General features: G+C 40.6%; 2 protein-coding genes across 2 annotated transcripts; both read left to right on the forward strand.

Moving 5' to 3' along the window:
* Window positions 1–164: 164 nt before the first annotated feature.
* Window positions 165–9,485, forward strand: il6r (interleukin 6 receptor). Its single transcript, XM_034610975.1, has 10 exons — window positions 165–410; window positions 1,726–2,349; window positions 2,984–3,107; window positions 5,135–5,313; window positions 5,402–5,571; window positions 6,326–6,470; window positions 7,413–7,447; window positions 7,564–7,612; window positions 8,461–8,563; window positions 8,716–9,485. Exons 1-10 carry the CDS (start codon window positions 329–331, stop codon window positions 8,975–8,977), a joined length of 1,773 nt encoding a protein of 590 aa, XP_034466866.1. The 5' UTR covers window positions 165–328; the 3' UTR covers window positions 8,978–9,485.
* A 1,443-nt stretch (window positions 9,486–10,928) lies between these two features.
* Window positions 10,929–12,756, forward strand: LOC117776753 (RIIa domain-containing protein 1). The gene is made up of 4 exons (XM_034610987.1): window positions 10,929–11,117; window positions 11,244–11,320; window positions 11,638–11,684; window positions 12,175–12,756. The coding sequence occupies exons 1-4, from the start codon at window positions 11,037–11,039 to the stop codon at window positions 12,243–12,245; spliced, it is 276 nt and encodes a 91-aa protein (XP_034466878.1). The 5' UTR covers window positions 10,929–11,036; the 3' UTR covers window positions 12,246–12,756.
* The last annotated feature ends 147 nt before the right edge of the window (window positions 12,757–12,903 follow it).

Raw genomic sequence — 12,903 nt, forward strand, 5'->3', positions numbered from 1 at the left:
GCTGCAGAGTCAATTGGAATTGTGCCTCATGTGTGGATAATATCAGGATATTTAAATATAAATATAGACAGTGAGTATGTTCGATTTTTCTGAGGGGGATTTCTTCTGCGTCTCTGTGGGATTTCACAATAACGGGTCTGAGGGATCATAGAGGAAGCTGCCAACTGTTCTTCACTATCATGTGTGTGGTGGAGGGCTGTCTGTTGTTGGACTGACATGAGTTTGGATGAACGTGGTTCGCAGACACGACTTTCTCCAGCTGTTGCCGTTTGCGTGAATCCTCGGTGATGGTGTGACGACTCGGCGAAAGGGAGACCCGTGAACAAAAATGCGGATTTTTCTCCCTCTTCTGTTCGCTCTGTGCTCCACGCCGGTCCGCGGCATTTTCGACGGCAGCTGTCCCAGGAGAGGTGAGATCTGACGTGGACATGCTTTCTTCTTTCTTCATTTCTTCTGCCAGTGTTTGTTACTGACTGTGAAGTCCAGTCAGAAACATAGTCTACAGATATGACTCTTTTTGAGTCACTCAGCTTCTGTTTTGATTTTTAAAGAACAGATGTAAAGAGCGTTTTAGTTTGGTCTTATCCACAGGGAGAGATTCAATGATTTTTAACTGAACCTGAAATTTAGAGAGATCTAGTTTTAACCTAACAAAGATATTGTTATTATTATTATTATTATTATTATTATTATTATTATTATTATTATTATTATTATTATTATTATTATTTTTTTTTTTATTTTTTATTATTATTATTATTATTATTATTATTAGTAGTAGTAGTAGTAGTAGTAGTAGTATAAGTAGTATAAGTAGTAGTAGTAGTAGTAGTAGTATAAGTATTATATTACTTAATTGTTACAGCAGCAGTTACAAAGTGCTTTACAAGAAAGACAATTCATTATTATTATTATATTACTGAATTGTTACAGCAGCAGTTACAACGTGCTCTACAAGAAAGACAATTAATTATTATTATTAACATTATTATTATTTCAAGAATGAAGCCGACTTTTTCTAAATGAAATAGCTGCTCTCTTTGTTCACGTTGCTCTTTACTAACCAATCAGCATCTAGTTTAAATGTGTCTTTAACCTTGGTCATGTTTGTTGTACTGGACTAAAACCTGTAGGAGGGGGTTGTGGGGATTTGAGGCAACTTCTCCTCATTTGATGTAAAACAAATCCTGAACTTAAATCACTGACATTATTTCTGAAAAAAGTTTGGAAAAGGACATGGAAACTAAAAGCATTCCACACTCTCTCAGCTGCAAATTCCATGTTAGTTTCCCCACAGAAAAGCCAGAGAACTGGATGAGACCGAGGAGGCGCGGGGGGAAAACAGTTCGAACTCAGGGCAATGGACTTCCAGGAAACAGGAAGATACAAATACAAATACAGCTCACGTCGTAATTGGCTGTGAGAGTTCTGAGCACATGCAGAACACTGTAAATATCAGAAATCGTAAATATGAAGTGAGGGCTGACCCAAAGAGGTGCGAGTTGGAGAAAGAAAAAGAAATGGGGAAGAGGACACACAAATTAAAAGAGGAAGTTCAAAAGGAGGTGGATATACATTGTTGCTGCATCTTATGTGCTGTGTCTTGTCAACTGTGACTGTAACAATACTCAAGGCAAAATAACACAAAATAGACTCTAAACAAGTCCATACTTTTTTTCTTTATTAATTCTTAAAAATGTTTTTGTCATTTGTTTTTCACCGCAGACCCCCCACCAGGTGTGATGGTTTTATCCTCGGGCAGTAACCTGGTTCTCACCTGCAAAGGTCATGTAACGGTGGATGGAGTAAAGGTCGACATTGCCAGAAACAGCCCAAACGCCAACAGGAGAGCGAGTTCTTCAGTCGCACCCACAACAACTGGAAACATTATATACAGCAAACAGGACAGTTCCCTAAAGGAAGAACACCACATCAGCCCTGAGGCAGAAGTCAATACTGTGACAAGAGAAACCAGAGGCCCAAGAGACACAGATACAGCAAACACAGCTTCTCCCACTACTCACGTGACCCAACCGACCAGTGTGGGCGGACTGCTGAGGGGTCAATCCAACTGGGACGGTGAAGAGTCGGATGGAGAGGGAGATTACTGGGAAGATGAGGAGGAGGAAGGGGAGAACGGGAGCAGGGTAACAAGAGGCACAAAATCACGGCCTCAGTGGAAGTTGAATGGGAAGACAGTGGGGATGGGGAATCAAGAGTGGAGAGAAATCACATTTGAGAAGAGAGGAGCGACTCTGTCTCTGTCCTCAGTGAGAGGGACGGACTCTGGGAGGTACAGCTGTCATCACAGAGGCAGAGAGAGGTTCTCCTTTAGGGTAGTTGTTGAAGGTGAGTCAGAATAATGGAGGAGTAAAGTTAGAGGTGATGTGTCACTTTCATTTGAGCCAAAGGATACAAGTGTTCTGTCATGTTTTCACTGATTAAACAAATCAAGGTTTAACATTGGTGGTAAAAAGGGCCACACATCGTAATCAGTGGGCAAAGACACTTCGAGTGAAACCCTGACTTATGTAATGTCTGCAAAGAAAAAGGCCTGTTTACAGAAAAATAATCAACATTTTAATTTATTTATCAGGCTAAAATAAGGCACATTTAGGGGCGGATCCAGGGGTTGGGCCAGGGGACACGTTGCCCCCCAGCTGAAAGCGGATTGGCCCCTGAAGTGCCCCTGTCCCATCACTAGTCTTTAAGTAGTAATTGAACATTTTTGTTTTCTCATTTTTTTGAAGAACACAGTGTACATGAAAATGGAACAATTTTCAAAATATATTCAATGATGTGTGGCCTCTAGCACTAACAGTAAACAAGGAATGAACGACTTACTGAATCAGGAATTATGCATTGGACATATAATTGGCCCCTTAATGACCCCTGATTTAGATCTTGGATAAAAGATAGTGGACCAAAGTTTGCTCCTCCTTCTAAAGGCAACATATGACTGACTGTATTAATGTCCTGTCAGATCCTCCTGAGAGTCCCAGGCTGTCCTGCTACAAGAAGTCACCAAGCAGTAAGATTCGCTGTGAGTGGACGCCACAGAGGCCTGTGAGCAGACATGTGAACTGTTCCCTCATGCTGAATAAAAGGTGAGGATACACATGCAATATTTCTTGAGAAATTCACCAAAATGTGAAAAACGTGAAAAAACTAAATCCTAGTCCCACTCCCTCTGTCAAATATTTTCCAAAAGTATGTATGTGCTTCCTTGGGTCTCGCCCCACCCCTCTACACAATTTCATGGAAATCAGTTCAGTAGTTTTTGCGTAATCCTGGACACAGACAGACAAACAGCAATGACATCACCTCCTTGGCGGAGGTTATTACTTTGAAAGAGTTGTTGGTGAAGACATCAGATATGTTTGTGGTTTCCAAGCCTATACAGAGAAGTATATATAATATGTACAGTTAATGTGACTTTTGATAATGTTCTTTGAAACCTTGTTGTGGGTTATCAGCTTCTTGTCAGTGTTGTGCCATAATGCATCAAACGTGATACCATAAAATGGTGTGCCTTTCGGCATTCAATAAATTTGGTTATCAAAATAAAATATTAGATATTCATATTTTATTATTAATATTAAATAATAACTTTAATTGATTAAAGTTACCTCGGGGCACCACCCTTCAAAGGAAGGGAAAAGATAGCCAATTTATTGATTAAGTCTCATAGATTAAGGTTCTAACTACAAATTTTGGAACTCTGATTAACAATTAAATTAATAACTATAACCAAAATTACCATATAGATAGTTAGCTAAGTTGAAAGATATGGGGTTCTTGACAGTGTAGAGGTTGGCGAAATTCACTTATGCAACATTAATAAAAAACATTTGTGAAAGAAAAACATTTATTATGAATATAATAAAGTATAAAAACACAAATTACTAACGGTCTAATTGCTAAACAAAGATAGGTATGTGTGTGTGTCTGTGTGAGTCAGCGTGCTTTCAAGATGGTCGCTGGCCAAAGAGATAACACCCTTCCCCCACCTATTGGAATGTTTACGACCTGTAGAGATAATGAGGTGAAGAGTTATGCGTGTGTCTGTGTGTGTGCCAAATTAGAGGAAGTTACTAGATTGGATGCAACGAAAGACTGTGAAGAGCATAACAGACTAACATTACTTTCTCAATAACTTGTACCCAAAATATCACAACACCACAAATCAAACTTATAAACCTCACGCAGAATCGAATAAACAGTCTTGCTTAGCCTAGTATAATGATTAAGCCCAGTTGTGTTACCAGTCCGTGGAAAGGGGAAAAAGGAAGTTGCTGTGCAGTTCGCAGTTTTGTGTCGTCTTGCTGGTTTCTGTTGAGTTCAGTTCAGTTCCTGGCTGAAGTTTGCAAGCAGGACATCGAGTCGCTGCTAGGACGTTGGTAGAGCTTGGAGGGCGAGGAGGTTTCCTTGGTGAGATGAGCTGGAAGCTGCACCTTTGTGCTCCTCTCGAAGAGTTGGATGGGAAGAGAAGATGTGAGCTGGAGAAGAGGCTCCACAGCCTTCCCTCCTGTGGAAGGATCGTAGGAAGAGGCAGGAGAGGCTCGACAGCCTTCTCTCCGTTGAGGGAGTTTAGAAAGAGAGAGATCCAGCGAGAAGCTGGAGAACTTAGCTTATATTGGCCCGGTGACCTCACAGGTCATGGGGTCCAGAGTGACCAATGGGAGTTGAAACCTGTGTCCCTGGGGGGGGTTTCCACCCCTCTGTGTGAAGTTGATGCCCTCTGGGACATTGAGTTCCTTGCTCTGGTTTTTAATGGCCCCTGGGAGACGGAGTCCTGGAGGGACATGCTGCTTCCGGCTTTGATGGCACATGTAGGCCGAAGTGTGGTTTCACACAAAACCATGGCCCAACATCAGAAATGAAAAATTTGAGAATTTGCTGATTTTAGATCAAAATTAAGAGAAAAAAGTTGCTTTTTCTTTGGAATAAAATTTACATTTGAAGGAAATTTTACATCTGATGAAACTGGGCAGTTGAATAATTTGAAATAGTGGAACCACTGACAAAAGTGTTTCATTAAGTGTTAGTTATATTATCATTATAAGCGATGAGAGGATGTGAAACATTTTGTCTTTCTTTCTGTCTTTCTGTCTTCCCTTCCACCTTCTTGCAGACCAGCAGGCGGATTCCTTCATTATCAGTGCTCGTACTCATCTCGTCTCTCCCGCTACTGGTGCGCTCTGGACTACAATGAGGACGAGCTGAGAACGTTTCACATGGCCTACCTGTGCGTTACAAGCGTCGCAGGCAATGCCACCAGCGACCTGCTGCCCTTCACACCTCTGAACATTTGTAAGCGAGCGTGTCCATGTCAGCTTGGTGCTAAAGTTCTGAAAGCTCTGTGAAGCTGCTCTCACTGTTTTACCTCCTGCCTTCACAGTGAAGCCGGACCCCCCATCAGACATCAGAGTCACACAGGTGGAGGGACATGAGAAATGGATAAAGGTCAACTGGAATTTTTCCACATCCTGGAAGTTTCAAGACAGATATTATACACTAATCTATGAGCTCAAATATCAACCGCTGGAGTCCTCGAATCATCATGAGCAGGTGTGTGGTGGCGGAGCGACGGACAGAGGGTGGGTGGGGGGGGGGCAGTTTTAGGCCTCTGCACTGGCAAGGCATTATGTTTTCAGCTTGTCTGTGAGTCTGTTGGTGCGTCCTCTCCATTCTTATGAAGGAGGAAATCTCTTCAAATTTGGTGCAGACGTTCAGTTAGACTCAGAGATGAACTGATTCAAAGGTCAAAGATCACTGTGATCTCACAAAACAATTTTTTTGCCATTTGAACGTGATATCTCAAGAATGCCTTAAGAGAATCCTTTCAAATTTGGCACAAGTGCTCAGTAAGACCCACCGATTAACTGATTTGATTTCAGTAGTTCAAGGTCAAAGGTCACGATGACCTCATGAATCTGGAAAAAACTAATTGTAGACTGAAACATTTGGTGGCGGCAATGTGGTAATTCTATTTGAACATGTGGACCATTGTAACGTGTCGTTAGTACAGAGTTAACAACATGGACCATGCAATTTCTGGTCTCCATGGCTCTATAATAAGGCTGTTAGTCATACATGATGAGCAGAACATAGCCGTAGCCGACACCAGCACGTTACGAGACAGGATCTCCTTCAGTCAATCAGCATGTAAATTGGCTGTTTCACCATACATTCACAGTTGATGTGTGTTACTGTTCACAGCTGACATTCTCACTGACCTGAAAAAGTTACAGACTCCGCTGTAATTTGGTTAACGTCAGAGTAATGTATATTTACCTGGTTTCCTGTGTCTGTGCTTATGCAGATAAAACAGATTATGAGCGAGCGCTCGTACACCATCACTGATGCGATGCCTGGTGTTAAATACCTGATTTGGCTCAGGACTAAGGAAGAATATGAAGGTCAGTGGAGCGACTGGAGTTCCCCTGTCAACGTCAGCAGCTGGACAGGTAAATATATATAGTATATATATGTTCAAGCTACTTCAAAATGATTATGTGTCGGTGTCACCATTATCAGTAGAAAACTAAAGTTAGTATTGCTTATTGCCCAGAGCCAACAGCCAGAAAACGTACCCAGTTGGTTTAAGACATGAACGTGATATAAATTGACCTCTAAATTCTTGAACTTTATTAAGCCATTCCTAATCCACCCTGGACACAGACAAAAGTAGTCATGACAACCTGAGGAAGCAGAGCTCCTGTTTCCTTCCTGGAAAAACTGAGCATGAAATCATCCACTCACATATTTAGAGTTTTACAGATGTGTTTATTTTCCTATTTGAATCTGTTCACTCTGTTTATGAAGTTTACACCTCAGTTAAAATGAAAACAAAATCTCCTTTAGGAAAAATGTTTCATCTTTTTATTTCTCAAGTTTGATGGATCAATTCTAAAATATTCAACGACACTCTTTCCACTGACTTTAAAGTTTATTTGTCACATTCCATAAGAATTCTTCATATCATCTTTGGTTCCTCTGCAAAATACTGAAACACTCTGATTATTTGGGGAATGCACTTCTTGTAAATACAAAGATTAATACTTACTCAACATGTTTACACAGATTAGATAAACTGACATGATGTGTATGCTAGTGGCCTCAAGAGGTGCTGGTCAGTGGATTTTATATTTTATCTTCGGGACAAAAGGAGGCCTGGTTTTTCCAGTCTTCATGCTAAGCTAAACTAATTTTCTCATTGTCTAGCTGCACATTTATTGTGAATTACATTATCTGAATTATTGAAATTATTAGACATGATTATTGAGACATTAAAGTTGCTTCTCACAGCAAAAAGGCAAATGAGCCTATTTGCCAAAATGTCAATCTACAGCCCTCTGAAACTTGATTGTAGCTTTTCTGATTTATGTCAAAATGTTTTATCTCCTCAGCTTATAAGCTCAGTGATGATCTGATGACCACAATGGTAAGAGTCTGAAGAGTGTGTCATTGATCTATGGGGAAATGATTTGTGCTTTAGCTTGTTTTCATTTTCCTGTAGAAACTCACACTGTCTCTTCTGTCTGTTTCTTTAATCAACAGTTCCCAGAATTCATAGAGGAAGGATCTGCAGAGGAGGACACACCCAATGGTGTGTGTGTGTGTGTGTGTGTGAGAGAGAGAGAGTGTGTTAACATGTACAAAATCTGTAAATGTGTAATGACATTTGCAATTGTATTGACATTTGTACATGTGTGGATGAATCTTTAAATGTGTGCATGGACATTGATGGATGAAAAATGCACTCACAGTTTTTGAATACACATTTGCAGATTGCTGTACGCATTTACAAATCTCAGCACACATTCCTTTACACATTTAAAAATCTGATTATGCACACACAAATTGAGACACAACTCTCTCAGCACACACACACACACACACACACACACACACACACACACACACACACACACACACACACACACACACACACTCACACTCACACTCACACTCAAAAATAATATTGCTGAGGCGCTGTGAGGGTGGGGAGACATCAGGGAACAGGACATATTAGCATATTCATAGATCCCAGTCACAAAATGAGGAAGGAAGGTGAGAAGGTACATCCAAGCAATTTTAAGGCCATTAGGGGAATTTTTTTCATGAAAAAAACTTTTAAATATGCATAGGGGGGATATAAGCTGCTGGAATTAGACTTTAAATGTTTTCAGTGCTGAAAACGCCCCCCGGCCCACTAGGTTCTAACAGGAAGCCATGTCATCATAATAAGTGAGGCTCGACAACGAAACAAGCCACAGGAAACATGGCTCAACACACCTATAACACACACACACACACACACACACACACACACACACACACACACACACACACACACACACACACACACACACACACACACACACACACACACACACAGCCACTTGGATAGATGTTGTTCTGATCCCTTACGATTTCCCACTGTCTTCACTGCAGATCCTGGACCAGTGGTTACTGGAGTGGAGGTGTCGCATCACGTCCTGTGGATCTGTGGTTCATTTCTTCTCATGTCAATCATTCTGGCTGCCTACATGTTCAGGTAGTGACACACCTGCTGCTTAATGTGCAACCGGTTATTGCACTTGGTTTGCGTAAATCCAACTTGACTCCAAAATTAGAATTCGCTCTATATATGTATGACGAATATACGTCTTAAATGAAACGTCACTTGTCTCTTATTTCTCATTTCAGACACAAGGACAGAATCATGTCTAAACTCCACTGTGTGAGCGTCCCTGTCCAGTCAGGTGACTCGTCTCAACCTCCACCCACCACAACAGCCACCCCAGAAGGACAGGCCCTGGTGACCTTTATCCCTCCGTATTACGGTCAGCCCTCATCTGGTGAAGCAGACGAAGGGGAAGGAGAAAATGAGGAAGAGCGAAGGCTGGAGGAAAGAACAGAGGCCGTTCACTTCAACAACACAAGTTATTTCTTGACCCAGAGGATGTGATGCCACTCAAAACAAACTAGAACATTTTGTCATGCTGGATTGGTATTTTTAACCTCAGAACTCGTGTCACAGATGACAAAAGGACAGTAAACTTACAATAGTTGTGGTTCTCAGCTTGTAAAGTCTGCGGCTCTATCTCTCAAACTATCTCATGCCTAAAATACCTCTGAAAATATGTTTTTTGTATTTGTCATATAAGAGCAGTATTTTAACTTCTCTTCCTGTTGCCTCCTAAAATGTGTTGGATGCAGGTCTAATTGCTGTAAAGCCTTGCATCTATGCCTGAATATATTTTTTTAAAGGTTTGTCATTTATTTCACTCACACCCTGCCCTCTCAGTTTCCACATATTCTTTACAAACCTGTTGCTTTCCTGCCTTTTAGACTGAGATTTGATGGTTTTCATCCACAATATAAACAGTTTTACAGTCAACCAGCTTCCAGAAAGGGCTACACTGGTAAAAAAAAAGTTATGTAGCCATATATGAAATGTGATTTGTGTATTAAATACAAAAGTAAACCATATGGTTTACTTTTTCTTTAAACCACAGTGGTTTACTTTTCTTTAAACCACAGTGGTTTACTTTTCTTTTATTATCTTAAAATTTGATAGAATAGTCCAAAAGCTGTACTCTTGAGAAGGTTTTAGCATTCTTAGCTGACAAACTACTGAACTCAAAAAGTCCCAAAAGTTGATATATTCCATCTTGTGTGTAAAAAATATTGACATGTTAACACACGATAATTTACCAAAAATCCATGCGCCTCTGACAACTTCAGATGCTCACAGCCACCATGATGAGAGAACTCAGCTAATCCAGTTTCATTTTCACCTTTGACTGTGGGATTATCAAATTGTTATTGCTCTTAAAAGCAATAAAATACCCCTGTGGTGTTCTGAGCATATATGCCAATCATGCCTCTACTATGTCGATGTTAAGTTAATTTATTAAGTTGTTTACATTTTATTAACTTGTGCACACAAGATAACAAATTTGAGTTGTTCTACTGCTATAATTTTATATTATGAAGCTTAGTAGCTTATCTTTATTTATTGCTGCAGCAGCAGCAGCAGCAGCAGCAGCAGCAGCAGCAGCAGTAGTATACACAGTAGTACATCATGTACTACTATGTACTGTACATGTATTACTGATTTCCTTTTTACCAGTCTTACTTCCTGCAGCAGTAAGTCTGTTCAACCAGCTGTGCTCCCAGTAGAACTACATTATGGACCAACCATGGACTGAACTTTAACTTTGGTTTAACTATGCTATATTCATTCTGTCTTTCCATTCATATTTGTCTATATTTTGTATATTTGCTTAGACTTAAGTATTATTACCCTTACATTTAAATATTCCATGTTACTTATTATTACTTACTGATGCCTATTTTTGACTCTTGCTGCTGTAATATTGTAAATTTCCCCATTGTGGGACCAATAAAGGATTATCTCATTTTATCTTATCTTAACTTGTCTTATGTTAGGATGGGCTGCCCCCTAGAGGACGCAGCTGTCAACTGCCTGAACTCGTTTCTATAGTAACAGTTGTTGATAAACGCACAAACAGTGTCATTAGCAGGTGGTGGTTAAAAATGGAGAGACGGCAGCTCAAATCGTGGCAGCGGCAGCTCGTAGAGGCACTTCCGGTTTGAGGGCAACTACCGCTGTTTGAGACTTGTTCCGTGTGATTTATACGTATATACGATTTATGAATGTTTATCAGCGTGTTACTGCAGTGACAACTGTGACAACTGCCCCCAAACAGTGTGACAACTAAAACAACTGCCCCCAAACAGTGTGGCAACTATGACAACTGCCCCCCCCCTAACACTTGTGGCAACAAATGCTGTTTTTAAACAGTGTAGCAACAAAGGGCAGCTTCCTTTAAGCAGCGCTGCAACAAAGGCAGCTGCCTTTACATATCAGTGGCAGTTTCTGTTGACACCGGAAGTGCCTCTACGAGCTGCCGCTGCCACGATTTGAGCTAGCCCTTACTGTTAAAATGGCTCCCTGCGGACATGCAAACATTTAGACCAGTGACATCTGTAGAGAAACGATGGCTGGAAAAGGAGGTTTGACAAAACTGGACGTCGGTGTTTTGAGTCCTGAGCAGCAGGAGAAACTGCGACAGTTCAAGGTGACTTCACAACACTAGAGAGGCTCGTGTGTTTAGTGTCAGCATCAATAACTGCAGCTGCTGGATTAGAAATGTTGTTTGTTTGTAAGACTGCTTCAGGAAATGCGTCATTACTTCCTTTTCCAGATCAAGACGAGAATCGACAATGAGAAGTACTTGAGGTCGCACCCAGAGGTGGAGGTGTTGGTGGGAGACTTCCTCGGGTGAGAAGATGGTTCTGCTCCATGTGATGAACTGTGCTCATGTCAAAGATAATTATGATTTCAAATATCTCCTGAGGTCTCATAGAAGACATCAAGACACAAAAGGTTTACTTGATTATGAAGTAGAAGACCCACCCAAAAAATCGTATTATTTATTATAATCAAGACCAACTATAAAATCAAAAATAAATAAAAGAAGTTAAAACAGCAAGACTAACACCAATAAAATAAAAGAAGAAAAAACAAGACCGACCTTATAGAGAAAAAGAGGACCCGCCAAACAAATTTATTTTGTGTATTTGATGTCCTCCTCACAGAAATGTGCTTCTAAAGAGACCCGCTGACATCCGGGAGTTTGCTGCAGGTGAGTTTTTGTGCACACACTCACACAGAGTACGTGAAAAATGTTTGGAAAGTATAGAAAATAGAATTCTTGATATATCCTCGCAGAATATTGGAGATTGGACATTGTTTTTGAATGACCAGTGAGTCTTCTTACCTGGTCTACGGTTCAGCATTACTCCTGAACTTGCTGGGCCTGATTCTGGCAATTTAACCTGCGACTATCAGTCAGCTATACACTTCTGTCAAGAGGTTGTGCCCACTCACCAAAGTTACATAGAGCAAGAACAGGCATTCAGGATGAGGAGTGGTAATGGCACCACTCTCCCTAGTCCAAGTCATTGAACCATCAAACTCATTTTTGAAGCTGCTATTTAAAGGTGAAAAGTGTTCACAGTATTTCTTTAAATGGACCCCAAGGTAATAACTAATGGGGATTCATGTAAGCAAAGCTGTTAACATACAAGCACAAGCTGAATCTCAGCCACTAACCAGTGTCTGATCTTTTTCAGATCACTTCAACAACCCAAGCCTTTGCGCTGATGTCAGCTTCAAAATGGAGGGAAACCGCGTCATGGACTAAAACACCCGACAGTCGTGGAGCCGCTAACTTCTCCTTTGGGTCTTTCTCTGTACTGAGCGACACACATAGGAACTCCAATGATTAGATGTTAATCAGTTTATGTCTGTCTACAAAACTGTTTGGTTGATAGCGTTTCAGATTGCTGTCACGCATGCAGGATCCAGCGAGATATACAGTAGCTTCCAATGGCCTTTCCTAATGAGTGTGATTAAAAGCTAATGAGGAGGAGGATGTCCTGTGGGTATTACACACTGTTGGTCACATCACACACACGTGAGTACGTAGGGACATGTCGAAGAGTTCATTGTGTACTGAAGTTCATATGCCGTGATCTGCATTCGTCTGATATGGGCAGTGTCCACTCAACTACAGGGTTCACACCGCGTGTGAGGGGTGGAATGGGTTAACACTACGTATTAAAGTCACATCTCTTTGTTATTTGACGATTAATTAAACACTTTCATTTTTTAATTTATCAATGGAGCAGTGGGCTGTTAATTTCTTTGAGAAAGTTGTTTGTGATATTTCTTTCTATATAGTTTTTTTTTAAATGTCACATTAGAAGAAGAGTGAATTTAGCTAATTTCTGTTTTGTATGAGTTTAATCTACTTTGTTTTCCTACAGAGAAGTGATCGCCTTAGTGTATTTTTCAATAAC

The sequence above is a fragment of the Hippoglossus hippoglossus genome, chromosome 16, assembly GCF_009819705.1.
Source record: "Hippoglossus hippoglossus isolate fHipHip1 chromosome 16, fHipHip1.pri, whole genome shotgun sequence".
Classification (NCBI taxonomy): Eukaryota; Metazoa; Chordata; class Actinopteri; order Pleuronectiformes; family Pleuronectidae; genus Hippoglossus; species Hippoglossus hippoglossus.